At 44.2% G+C, this 11,930-nt stretch overlaps 1 protein-coding gene across 1 annotated transcript in view; it reads right to left on the reverse strand.

The window, feature by feature from the left end:
- Positions 1-4,944: 4,944 nt before the first annotated feature.
- Positions 4,945-11,930, reverse strand: part of ATRN (attractin) — a 124,487-nt gene continuing 117,501 nt past the window's right edge. The window contains exons 28-29 of the mRNA XM_009290721.1: positions 6,582-6,696; positions 4,945-5,529 (exon numbers count right to left, since the gene is read on the reverse strand). Coding sequence (XP_009288996.1) covers positions 5,405-5,529; positions 6,582-6,696 — 240 coding nt within the window. The 3' untranslated portion in view covers positions 4,945-5,404. The remainder of the gene's footprint in view (positions 5,530-6,581; positions 6,697-11,930) is intronic.

Raw genomic sequence — 11,930 nt, forward strand, 5'->3', positions numbered from 1 at the left:
TATTAGAAGGGGGGGGGGGGGGGGGGAGAAGAAAAAGCAGGCGGGGGGAAATTTTAACCAGATCATCTACTTTTTATTTCAGAGGAAAGATTTGCATTATGTACTTTTATTTATATACACGTACTTCACATTTGTATTTAAAATGCACAGGTCTCCCAATAATTTTCTCGTTCCTGCTTTAAATTAGCTGTTATTTTACAATACAAAAAATTATACCAAAAACTGCAGTCCTAAATGTATAACACCCACAGTCCCCAGCAATGAAATAGTTTACAATACTTGCTTATATTTACATATGAATGCCATAAATGCTAAATTATACATATTAACAAACTAAGCTCAAGTTTGAACACAGGTAAGAATCGTAAATAATTACAGAACGAAGGGGAAAAAAAAAAATCCAGAATACAATTAATTCAAGGATCCTAGTGTAAAGAACATTTATTGTGCACAAATTTCGGAGTAATATAAAACTCTATTTTAATTTTTTTTCCTTTTTTAAAAAAAAAAAAAAAGGACTGGCATATGTTACACTCCTCCACAATTTTTTTTTTCTTTCTTCTTTCTTCTGGTGAGGTTTGTGGAGTCAATGATAAACGTAGAGGAAGTGTCTAAAGAACTATAGTACCTTTAAGACGCACAAAAATAGTCCACGTGTAGTGTTAGAACAAAGTAATAAACTGAACAAAACCTGCCCTGACGCAGAAGCAGAAAAACCCAGCATATGCACATTACTGTAGTATTCCTAGCACGGGAAACTAAACTAATTTCAGCAGCTATCAACAGAGAGAGTGTGAATTTGACCAAAATTGCCAACACCACGTCCGAAAATGAGAAACGCAGCCCCACCCCCCCTTCCCTTCGCTCCCGCCTCCCCAGACGCTCGCGCGCGCAGCTTCCAGTGGCACCTTTGTGAATTTGCCAAAATAGCCAACACCACGTCCGAAAATGAGAAACGCAGCCCCACCCCCCCTGCTCCCGCCTCCCCAGACGCTCGCGCGCGCAGCTTCCAGTTTCCAGTTAGCTTACTCTTAAGTTGGATGGATGAGTTCAAAAGTCGCTCCCGGCACGTCGGGTCCGTTCTTTGCTTTCTCGCAAGCTCAGTGCCGGCAAATCCCCGTTCGCAGGGAAAAGGGTTTTACGGGTTCAGAGGCGCAGCTGACGCTGTGTCCCCGGCTCAGGGTCTCACGGAGAAGCAGCCGCAGCTGCTAACGCGGGGAGCAGTTAAGGATGGAGAATCAGCCCCGTCTTTGCGGCACTGGACTTTCAGCAGGTTACGCGGAAAGGCTGAAGCTTTACGTCAGCCTCTTGAGTGAGGGGATTTCATCAAGAGCTCGTTTTAGCTTATTTAGGGCCAAGCAAGCTGAGCTGCCATTTTAAAGCCATACTATAAACCCAGTGACTATGTATTCTGGTAAACGTTTACTGCAGAGAAAATGATGTTTCTGAGCAATATTTAGTATACAAACTACCCCTAAGGAAGCGTGTATCTGCCAACAGGGGCTGCCATGCTTTTATGGTACCACACCATCAAATTTTGGTAAACTATAAGCTATGACTTTATGCTGATCGCAGGCATTCCCTCACCACGTATAGCTTTATTTTGGCAATTTCAATACTGCGCATTTTCAGCCCAGGGAGAGCGGCGATGACTCAAAAGTTGTGTCCCATCAATCTTGTATTCAACGTATCGACCCATACCATGGCAGGGTCTCCTGTCGCTCATGCCACAGCAGCCCAGAGAAAATTCTGGGCTAAAAAAGAATGGAAAAGAGCGAACCAAAAAAATGTGTGTTATTTGGCGATCCAATGGCACTGTTGCTTTCTAGAATAAAAGGGCTACAACATTTCTGATTTTTTTTATTAATTTTTTTTTTTAAAGGCTACTCTCGAAGAATAAAAATGTTCTGAGGGTTGAGACCTTGAATGCTGAATTTCAGCCAGTTATAAATGCTTGAAAATAGTCATTCTGAATGGAAATCACTGGCACAATCTTAATGGTAGAGGCTTAAACTGCTGACTTAATCCTCCAAGTAATGACACTAAGTACATTTATTACCTGTCTTCAAGCGTTGGTTTTTTTCCCCCTTTCAAATGGAAGAGCCGTATTTCACTTCGTTTATACATTTAAGTGAAATGCATTTGAATACATAAAAGTCAAGTTATGCCTCCCTGCTTTATACTGCAAGATACCACGAATATAATTTGATGTTTCTTTAAAGCTCTGGAAAGTTATCTAATACTCATCATATGAAGAAGTTATTAAGACAAAACTCATACATCATTTAAAATGCATCAAAAATACATTCAATATTTTTCTGGTTTATATACACTTTAAATCTTTCAATGTTCTGCACGCTACTGTATAGTTTATGTACAAGTGCAAAATCGGTGTGTTATTTTTCATTTATTTACAGATTCTCCCATGAAATAAGGTTGCTCTTCCCCCCCCTCCCCTGCCAAAAGAAATAAACCCACAAATCCTTCACTTTTGATATTGGCCTGGTGATAAACCACCGGCAATTCTTCTTCCCCCCATCCATTCCCACCTTTGTCTCTATTTTACCTTCAAGTTGGGATGAAACTGTTTGCAGCGGAGATATGTATGAGAGTTCTCTTTTTCCCTCATCAGTATGGAGATAAGATGCAGAGCAGAGCTACATCCTAAAGGAGCTGTTCCATTTTATTTATATAAATAAGTCTCACTCCTCTATTTACATTTTTTGGTTCTGCTAAATCTCAAAAGTTTGATCCTTTTTGCTCGACTTTCCAATATCTGACACCTAACTTTGTGGCTACGCTTCTATGCTCCACCGTACGCTCTTGAGACCAGACAACCCAGCTCTCGGGGGGGAAAAAAAAACCCACCATTTATGTCTTTTTGTTAACGTAAAAATATATCAGCCCTCCAGGCCTATTGTTCTGAAAGGTGTTTCTGTTCAGGAAAACCTAAGCAACAACTCTAAGCACCCGCTTAAGTGCCGTCCTGAATACGGAGCCTTAAGCACAAGAGCTTTCTCAATTTGGGTTGGCAGTTTCCCTCCCCCCAAAAAAAGGGTCGGAGAAGCAAGACGACAACATCTCTGAACACGAGGATGTGCATCACGACTGAAAACACGTAAAGCAGTAACAGGGAAGGGATTTTAGTCCAGTATAATCTCTCTAGTTCAGGTTAGACCTATACACATAGGAAGTTAGAAGATATTTTCAGGAGATGAATCTGTCTGAGGTAATCTGTGCATCAGTTAAATAATTGCCTAAACCCCTTCACTCTAAAAGACATAGCTCACCCCTTTCCCTCCCAGAATTTCTTTTCCCCAGAGGGCATCTAAACTTCTAGTTTAGATACAGATGCATTATATATATAAATATATATAAAAATATATAAAATGCATTTGTTCCCCAATATTTTTTCTGCAGTTCTGTTGTATTTGTTAAGCGACACATTAAATCAGAATTATAATCCACCACGGTCTCTAAACCAGCAGGCTGTCCCCCACCAACAGCAACTCACATCTTTATTGCGATGCTGACGCGCTCCAAAGAGCTTCTTCAAAATAGTTAAAAGACAAAAAAAAAAAAAAAAAAAAAGGGAACAAGTGGCTGATATGTGATCGATCACCAAAACGTGCACGAAAAAAGACGCAGTTACTTGGGTTTCATTTTGGAAAGGGGTGCTACCTGGCCAGAAGATTCAAGAGCGCTTTCCTTCACTCCCCTTGATTTGTTACTTCTCCGTTTCACGAATACTAGATGTCCTCATCAGAAACCAGCGACTCGGCGACCTGAATGAAACGGCACTTACTGTGACTGAGCAACAATTACACGCCTCGTTTGGCACCTTCCTGTAACATCTCCCTACCAGCTTCAACAGCACAACTTCGCGTGGCCCCGGCACTGCGCCACATTCCAGAATCAAGGGAGGCACCGGGCACCAGCACGCACAGACTGATGCTTTAAGTCCAACCTTGAACCTCAAAACATAACACCAACTAGTCAGAGTATTTCAGGCGGTTTGATACATCCCCCAAAAGCCAAGCCTTCTCTTTGCCGTTTGCGAGTCCCTTCCTTTCACCAACAAGCCACCTTCTTCAACATCTAAGAGAGTTCAACCCAAATGGGAAATATCAGTAACTGATCATGTAAAACGCAAACCTGTGGCCAAACGAAGCTGCCCTGCTTGCTTTTTATTTAAAGTTCTATTTTACTTCATCCTCAAATGATCTGGCACCCGGAGTGTTGCTTTTTATACCCCGTAAGGAGATGGAGCAAATCTTACTGCTGAGGAGCAGTGCCTCTGAGCCCCGCCACAGCTCAGCTCCCGTCCAGAGGAATGACAGGAGGGAAGGGGGAGGGAAAGAGGCCATACGACCAGAGAAAAATCAGAAGAAATATAACATATCTGACCTGGGACACAAAGTGCTTCTATTAAAAGCGCTGGTGAAACCAGGAGTTTTCGTATGAGCTACTGAAACTCTGCTTTCCCTCCAGATATTTCCATCTGGCCGAGTAGTTTGTTGGTCAGGAAAATGCCGTTTTCCCCTGACTGCACGTGATATATTACACAGAACACAAGACTGCCTTGGGTGACTATATATATGTGTGTATACATATATTTTAAAGGAATATAATTATGTTAAAAAGAAATGTGTGTAGCAGTCTCCTCACTCCCTAGATCTGTTCAAGTCTAGGCACTTGTGTGTGGTGTACTCCAAGCAGGTTAAGACTATGTAAACACCGAGTCCTTCAAAAGCAACATTCAGCTTCTCCAGGTATTGCATGTGGTCTGAGCAACATGTGACATCAACCTTTAAACCATCCCAGCTTCTGCGTTCCTGATGTTCTGGACCATGATGACTACAAAAACGCTGTATCTGGAAGAGAGTTCCACTTAAATAATGAGGGAATAAACGTATCATATTAAATGAAAACAAGGGATGAAGATGCTTTGAAGATTAATAGTAGTGTTTATGTGTTGAGAGCTGACACCTGTAAACACTGCATCTTTTTCTTTTTGTACAGTTTGATAAATACATGAACTACAAAGCACTTTCCATGTATAAACCTGAGTGTCATTCATATTGGACTACTGTTCTATTTACACTGACCATGAATGGCGGCGATCGGATGTTACTGGACCTGCAATAAAATTATTTTACTTTAAACTCGAAGAAAACAAAGGAGCAATCTGAAGCCACGTGTCAGTAAAACTTAAGTGGAGCAGTTGTCAAATAAAGCCAACTATCACGTAGATGAGAGAAAAAGTTGGGTTCAAGGAAGCTGTGTTTTTCTGAGTGCTTCTAGTCTCTTGTGACACAACTTGGAAATCTTCCTCCTCCTCCTCCTCCTAGGTATTACTTTTCTGTTTTGTTTAAAACCCTATACAGTTTCTGATGTCCATGCATCAAATACAGGTTCCTGGCTGTGCAGGGGGCTGCTGTTTCCGATTTCGTATTGCACCCGATTTCTCTTTGTAGGCAATTGGCATCTGTTGTGAAATGTCCACCAGTGCACTGGCCACTGCAAGACCTGAGGCAACAAAACAAAATAGTCACGGAACAAAACAGTCACAGAAACAAATCCTTCCACCACAGCTGAGAAAAACCCTCCAAGTCACAAAACTAATATCATTTTTTTGAGTTTGTCTGGGAAAAAAGCAAACTAGAAAAGCATTCTGGCTTAAGAGATTAAACTCTAGCGGCTGTTCTGAAACAAGCTGTTAAATACCGCATGTTTTATTGAAAGCAACTGCAGTAGAAAAAGCTGGCAGTAAGAAGTGTGGGGTATTAATGGATGTGAAACCCATAATATTAGAGAGGTGTCTTTCTCTGCACCAGTAGATGTGCTAGAATAAATCCTGAAAGCACACGTGCGTGGAGGTTCCACTGCACTTCCCGGACACCCGTCATCTCTGCGACCTCCTCTTGGCAGACCCACAGACAAACCGCCGTTGGGCATCTGGGATTTAGTTCAACACAGCTCACAACCAAACCACCCCATCTCAAACCCAGCTGATACTCTTTTCAGATCCTCTGCTTCGCCACGCTCACTGGGCAAACCCCAGTGAAATCACAAACTGCCCAGGAGATTACGTCTCGGTGCCCTGCAAGCAGGTTTAAGTGAGAAGGGGCTGGGAGCAAGGAAACCTTAAGCTGGATGGAGAGAACTTCTCTGTCCAGAGCTGCTGAGAGGAGGGCACGGATGCTTTGAAAGGTCTTGATGTCTCTTTACAAATGGAGCTGGGAATGGAGGGGATAGGCTGGGAGACAAGTTACTTTCGTAAGTAACTACTGCAAACCTGTTTGTACCAGATCCCCCTTTTTCCCCAGCTATAAATTAAAGTGTAATCCAAATATCAAATGTTCATCCATCAACTGACCCAAGAAATTGAATCAAACCTCAGGTAGGAAGCTAGCAGGGCCCAAGCTAGCTAGCTTAAAATAACCCGAGCACATCCTCAGCTGCGGTGCGGGTACAGCAATTACCGCGGGATCAAGTCTGAAACTGTAAGGTGAATCTGTAAGGCTGGGGAAGGAGCACAGAGTTAATACCAAGCCAGCGGAGACGACGATATTCCTCACCTGACTGTCCTGGTGGTGGTATACCCCCAAGTCCTCGAGGCAACCTCACGAATACAGAGAGAACGGCTGCTTTGTTCCCAAAGCAGGGCTCCAGCGCTATTGGCTTTGGTACAGTCTGCAGCGAGGGAAGGAAGAGGAGAAAACAAATGTTATACACTGTGTTACACCCTCCCTCTTACCCCAGCGTCATCTTTCTCCGATTGTACAAGCTTCAGGGCATGAACCATGTTTCTGTGCTTGGCTGATTTCCAGCACGTAGCTAGCAAAGCTAAAACCAATGTTAGTAACAATCAAAACCCTAGTCATCGCAAAAAACACGTTTACTTAATAAAACTCTAGCTATTAAAAAGTCAAGCACTGCAGAAGGCTTGTATTTCTCCCGAAATTCAATAACAAAGGAGCAGCTTATGCTAAACAACAGGACTGGTGGGTTTTTTTTTTTCCTTTGAACCCGTCAGCAGCATATCACAAATATCGGCACGTCTGACCACTGCGATTTGGCGGTTCAACTTCCATTTCCAGAGTTTGACTCCACATGACAACCTTCGCAGCACTGCACGCATTAACACCGTAAAGAATATTTACCCCCAAACCCCTCCCTACTTCACTGTTCTTTGCTTTAAGCTGTCTTCCCCCAATTTTGGCTTTCGTTTCTGTTCCTTCCCAAGGGGTTGCGTTCATTTCCCAGGGGTCTTCTAGACCACTCTGGACTACGCTCTTAGGTAGCTGGTTGCTCTGGGAGCTGAAACTGCTTTAGAAAGTCTGCTGGATTGTACCATCCTTTTTTCAACTGAAAAGCAGAGGATTCAGTAGAGCAGAGGACCAGTTTGTGATCCTGGCTCTGGATCTGGTTTCAGTGACCTGTCGTATCCTAAGATGGACTACTCTTAACATGCTTTACTGAAGCCTGTTTACTTTGAATACGAGTCTTTCACGCTTACGTTGCAAACACGGACATGAAATAGAGTTTTCAGACAAAATGTGAATTGATAACTATGAAGATATAACGGGCAGCCGGCTTTCTCCCACCCTAGAGGAGCAGGGGAATGGATCCCTTGCTGACCCTCAGTGTCTTTGAACATCACCCTCCCACTGTACTCTTGTAAAGATTTTAATTGAATGATCAACAGCTAATTCCAATATGTCATTAGAACGAAAAAAAAAATGCAACAGCACGGCCCAGAAACTAAAATACGTTCTTGCCTGAGCCAGGCCCTGATCCCACACACAATTACACGCAATCAGTGTTATTGTGGGATGGCACAACAGTAAGCTGAGGATGCAAGTCTACCCCATGAGTACAGGTACAAGGGAGTGCCTTCTTTTGTTCCACATCAGCAAAAAAAGCTGAGAAACACTATTTTACCCGATACGCTCAGTGCTTTCTGATTTCTTGTTTCGTACGGACAAATTCTACCCTGGTATTAATGAAATAATTATTGCTTTTTCCATTAGGCATAAAATTGTACTACTGTACTTAAATGTTCAACAGAAACTCAATACAATGCAAGACACTGAAAAAACCGAACAGGAGTCAAACAATGCTATTAAATTACTGCTGCTCAATAAAAAAGAAAAAGAAAGAGATGATGGCAAGCAAAATGAAACTTAAAACTGTTTCCATATCTCATACTTACTGTAATGATTGCAACAACAATTTGTTAGTCTGTGCAAGGTAGATAAATACGTATTCTACAGGCTGTAACGACGTACGCTGCCGTCTGCCTGGTTTATGGCTACAGACTTCATCTTCTCCCCACCCCCAACAAAGGGATCAAACTCAAAATAATGCTTTTCCCACAAAGCAGCCAAGCATACCCTGGTGCTATATCCCACAGGCGACTCAATTACCAGAGGTAATGGAGAGAGCACAGAGAAGGCAACTGCAGAAATACAGCCCACGGACTTCTGGCGTATGAGTGGGAGCGTGCACTGAGCACAAAGTTTGTTTTCATTCGGACAGAGCCAAGTAACTTACTTATTCCACTGTTAATACAACAGTCCTGCTGAATCCCTGAGGTTGGAGCGCAGCGCTTGGGTGTTACAGCGAGCACTCCCAGCACTGGGAGTGCTCATCCCCAGCACTGAGCAGAATGAGCAGCAAAGACCAAGCGGAGAAGAAATAGTGGGGAGAAGAGAAGGATGAAGGAACAACTGAACAAGCCAAGAAGAAATTATGTTTTCTAATCTCTTTTTAATGTATTTGCTTTTAACTCCTACTGGATTAATGGCCACGAAAATGATCAGGGGGCTGGAACAGCTCTGCTATGAAGAAAGGCTGAGAGAGTTGGGGTTGTTCAGCCTGGAGAAGAGAAGGCTTTGGGGAGACCTTCTTGCAGGAAACATTCCAGGTCAGGTTGGACGGGGCTCTGAGCAACCTGATCTAGTTGAAGATGGCGCTGCCCGCGACAGGGGGTTGGACTAGATGACCCTTAAAGGTTCCTTTCAACCCAAACCATTCTATGATTCTAATCAAAACGCTTCTGCAACTCTGCTCCTTCCCCAACATAAATTGTTCAGTGCAACTCTACCCCAATATGCTTCGTAATGTCATGGTGATGCTCAGCAGCAAGCTCATCATCCTCCAGCCAATATATAGAAACGGGGAGCTGGAAAATAGTTCTCATGGTCACCGAATCCAGCCCTTCACTAATGCAGCTGCCTGCATATAAAAGTGCAATGCTCTGCTTTAAAAGTAGTTACACTTTTAGCCTGTGCCATCACCTCTGCGAGACCCTTCCAGAGGCTCCTTGCTCCTGGATCTCACCGTTCTGACACCAGAAACTTTCTTCTAACCTCAATTCTTTCCCATCTTTTATTTATTCAATATTCCCAATTTATTCATCCAGCTGACGTTCTTCTGTGCCTTAACCCTCTCCTTGGCCTTTACCCTACTATACATCTCGGCCTTCGTTTGGCTCATCTGAATGAGCAACGCTCTGAATTTCTTCTCTGAACACAAACACTCCCTTCTCCAGCTCTCCCAACAGTCCCTCTCTGCAACTCATCTGCTGCTCTGAACCACGGGTGACCTGAGAGGCGTTTCAGGCTTTGACAGGACCCCTGGAATGGTATCAAAACCACCCTGATTCTCCTGCACATCGTAAAAAGGTAAGGAAGAGAAAAAGAGCTCCGTCACAGAGCTGAAGGGACTTTGAGGGCAATTTAGCTCATCTCTCAGCCCCAAACAGGACCCTTTCTCCTCCTCTGCCCTTTCCAACTAATGAACCCTGAGCGTGCAGCAGAAATTCTCATTATGAGTCCCTGTGGGCACAATCTTTCCCTTTCCATGGGATTTTTATTTTCATTTCTTTCCTCAAGGTCACACGTCTTCCTCCTCTCTGCTTTCCTGATCCCACTCCAAACCATGAAGAGCTCCTATGCAGGTGTCACTGGTGCTGAAAGAGCCCCGAACAGGCAGCCAGCGCTGTCCCCCAGCGAGTGACAGCAGACCCCGGCCACGCCAATACCTAAAATTCAGTGTTATTTCACGGGGGTGAGTCTGACCCTCATGCTGCGGTGAATTTTTAATCTATCTGATGTACCACGGAGGGCAGAGGACATACCTCTGAGCCTCCTCCCTTCTCTTGTCAACCTGCTCAGAAAAGCTGAGCGTTAGTAAAAAATTGTTAATATTTCACTGCATGGGGAACTTCGTTTCTATTAACGATGCAAAGCAAGGAAGTATACTTTCTGTAATGATGCATCCAAAAATCTGTCAGGCAGTTGCAAGCTAATTTGGAAGGAGTACACTACGCACAAGATCATCTTGCTGCAGCTAATCTCGATCTTAAATCTAAAAGGGGAAAAAATGGTCTAGTGTCCATCAAAGCCAGCCGTCTTCCTGAGACAAGCTGCAGTTAATAACAGCAAAAAACAGCATAAGGAATCAAGTCCTGCAAATTTATTTTTGACAGCACCAGTTCAGGCACCTGCTTTTTGAACTGTGACTCATACTGCATCTCATCTCCAAGCGCGCGCTCACCAGGCCAAGAGACAAAGCGCAGCCTGATGAAATGACTCACACGCCGAGTGACGGGAATGATGAATTTGATGCAAGCAAGAGGTCAGCCGGGAGTGAAGGGCATACCGTGCCCTCTGCGAGATACGGAGCAACCCGGCGGTGGAGCCCGGGCACCATATTCTGCACGTGGGTAATTCAACCAGCAACTTAATGGCTATCTTGACTGCGGATCTCACCCACAGCTGGCCTTGCCGTGAGCCAGCTCGTGTTTTGACGTGCTACCACGGCACAAAGCAGCTAAGGAGAAGCTGGCTGGCTTCGTCAAGTTGAATTTTCATGGGGAGACCTAAGAAGAGCTCACATCTCTTTGCCTTTCCCACCTCTGCAGCACTTCTGCCTCCTGCGTGGTTTCTGAATGCTCTTGTTGCAGACCCCAGCTGCTTCTCTGCAAGGTTTGGAGTGGACTCAGGCACCAGAGATCAGGTCATTAGAAATGCTTGTGCTTTAGTCTGACAGGTGGCTTTTAATGGCCCACTTAAAAAAAAAAAAATAAATAAAATGCATAGATCTCCAAACTTTGTAACACCTTTCATCAGATGGTTAAAACCAGCCTCTGACAGAGACTTTCATTTAGAGTGTTTTGATAAACTCTTTGTTGAATTATAGAAGCAATTCCTTTTTATTGAAGGTTTAATGGCACAATAAAGTAGACATTATTCAAATCTATGCAAATAAGGTGCATCCCTCAGACACTTGGCACATGATGACTGATTCGCGCAGTGCCCGAACAGCAGAGTCCCACACCAGGAGAGGGGCACAGAGGGGAGAGCGGAGCCCAGCTGCTGGAGCACGTGGACGAAGAACACAGTTAATGGGATAAAAGGATCTCACCTTTGGTGGTGGGTCAATTCATACGAGCCAAATTGCCATGCAGCAGCCCACCAGAAAGGGTGCACCAGAAAGGAGCCCTGCCCTTGACTCACGAAACACAGAGCACGCTTGCACCCAGCCAACAGGCACAGAAGCAGTAAGAAATGTGTAGCCAGAAGACTATCTCCCTTCTGGCTGCAACCAGGATGAAGGTCAACGAAGGGGATGCTGTGCTGCCCGGGATGTATCTGTGCTATGAACAGACAAGTGGAGCTGGTCCACCCGTCAGGCACCCTTCCCTAAAGCTACTCCTTGTCCTCAAAGAAATATTTTGAGTGTGCTAGAGTCATGATTTCATGCAGCTGGTCATAGAATCATAGAATGGTTTGGGTTGGAAGGGACCTCTAAAGGCCATCTTGTCCACCCCCCCTGCCGTGGGCAGGGACATCTTCAACTAGATCAGGTTGCTCAGAGCCCCGTCCAACCTGACCTGGAATGTTTCCAGGGAGGGGGCA

Source organism: Aptenodytes forsteri, unplaced genomic scaffold, assembly GCF_000699145.1.
Source record: "Aptenodytes forsteri isolate BGI_AS27 unplaced genomic scaffold, ASM69914v1 Scaffold236, whole genome shotgun sequence".
In the NCBI taxonomy this organism is placed as follows: domain Eukaryota; kingdom Metazoa; phylum Chordata; class Aves; order Sphenisciformes; family Spheniscidae; genus Aptenodytes; species Aptenodytes forsteri.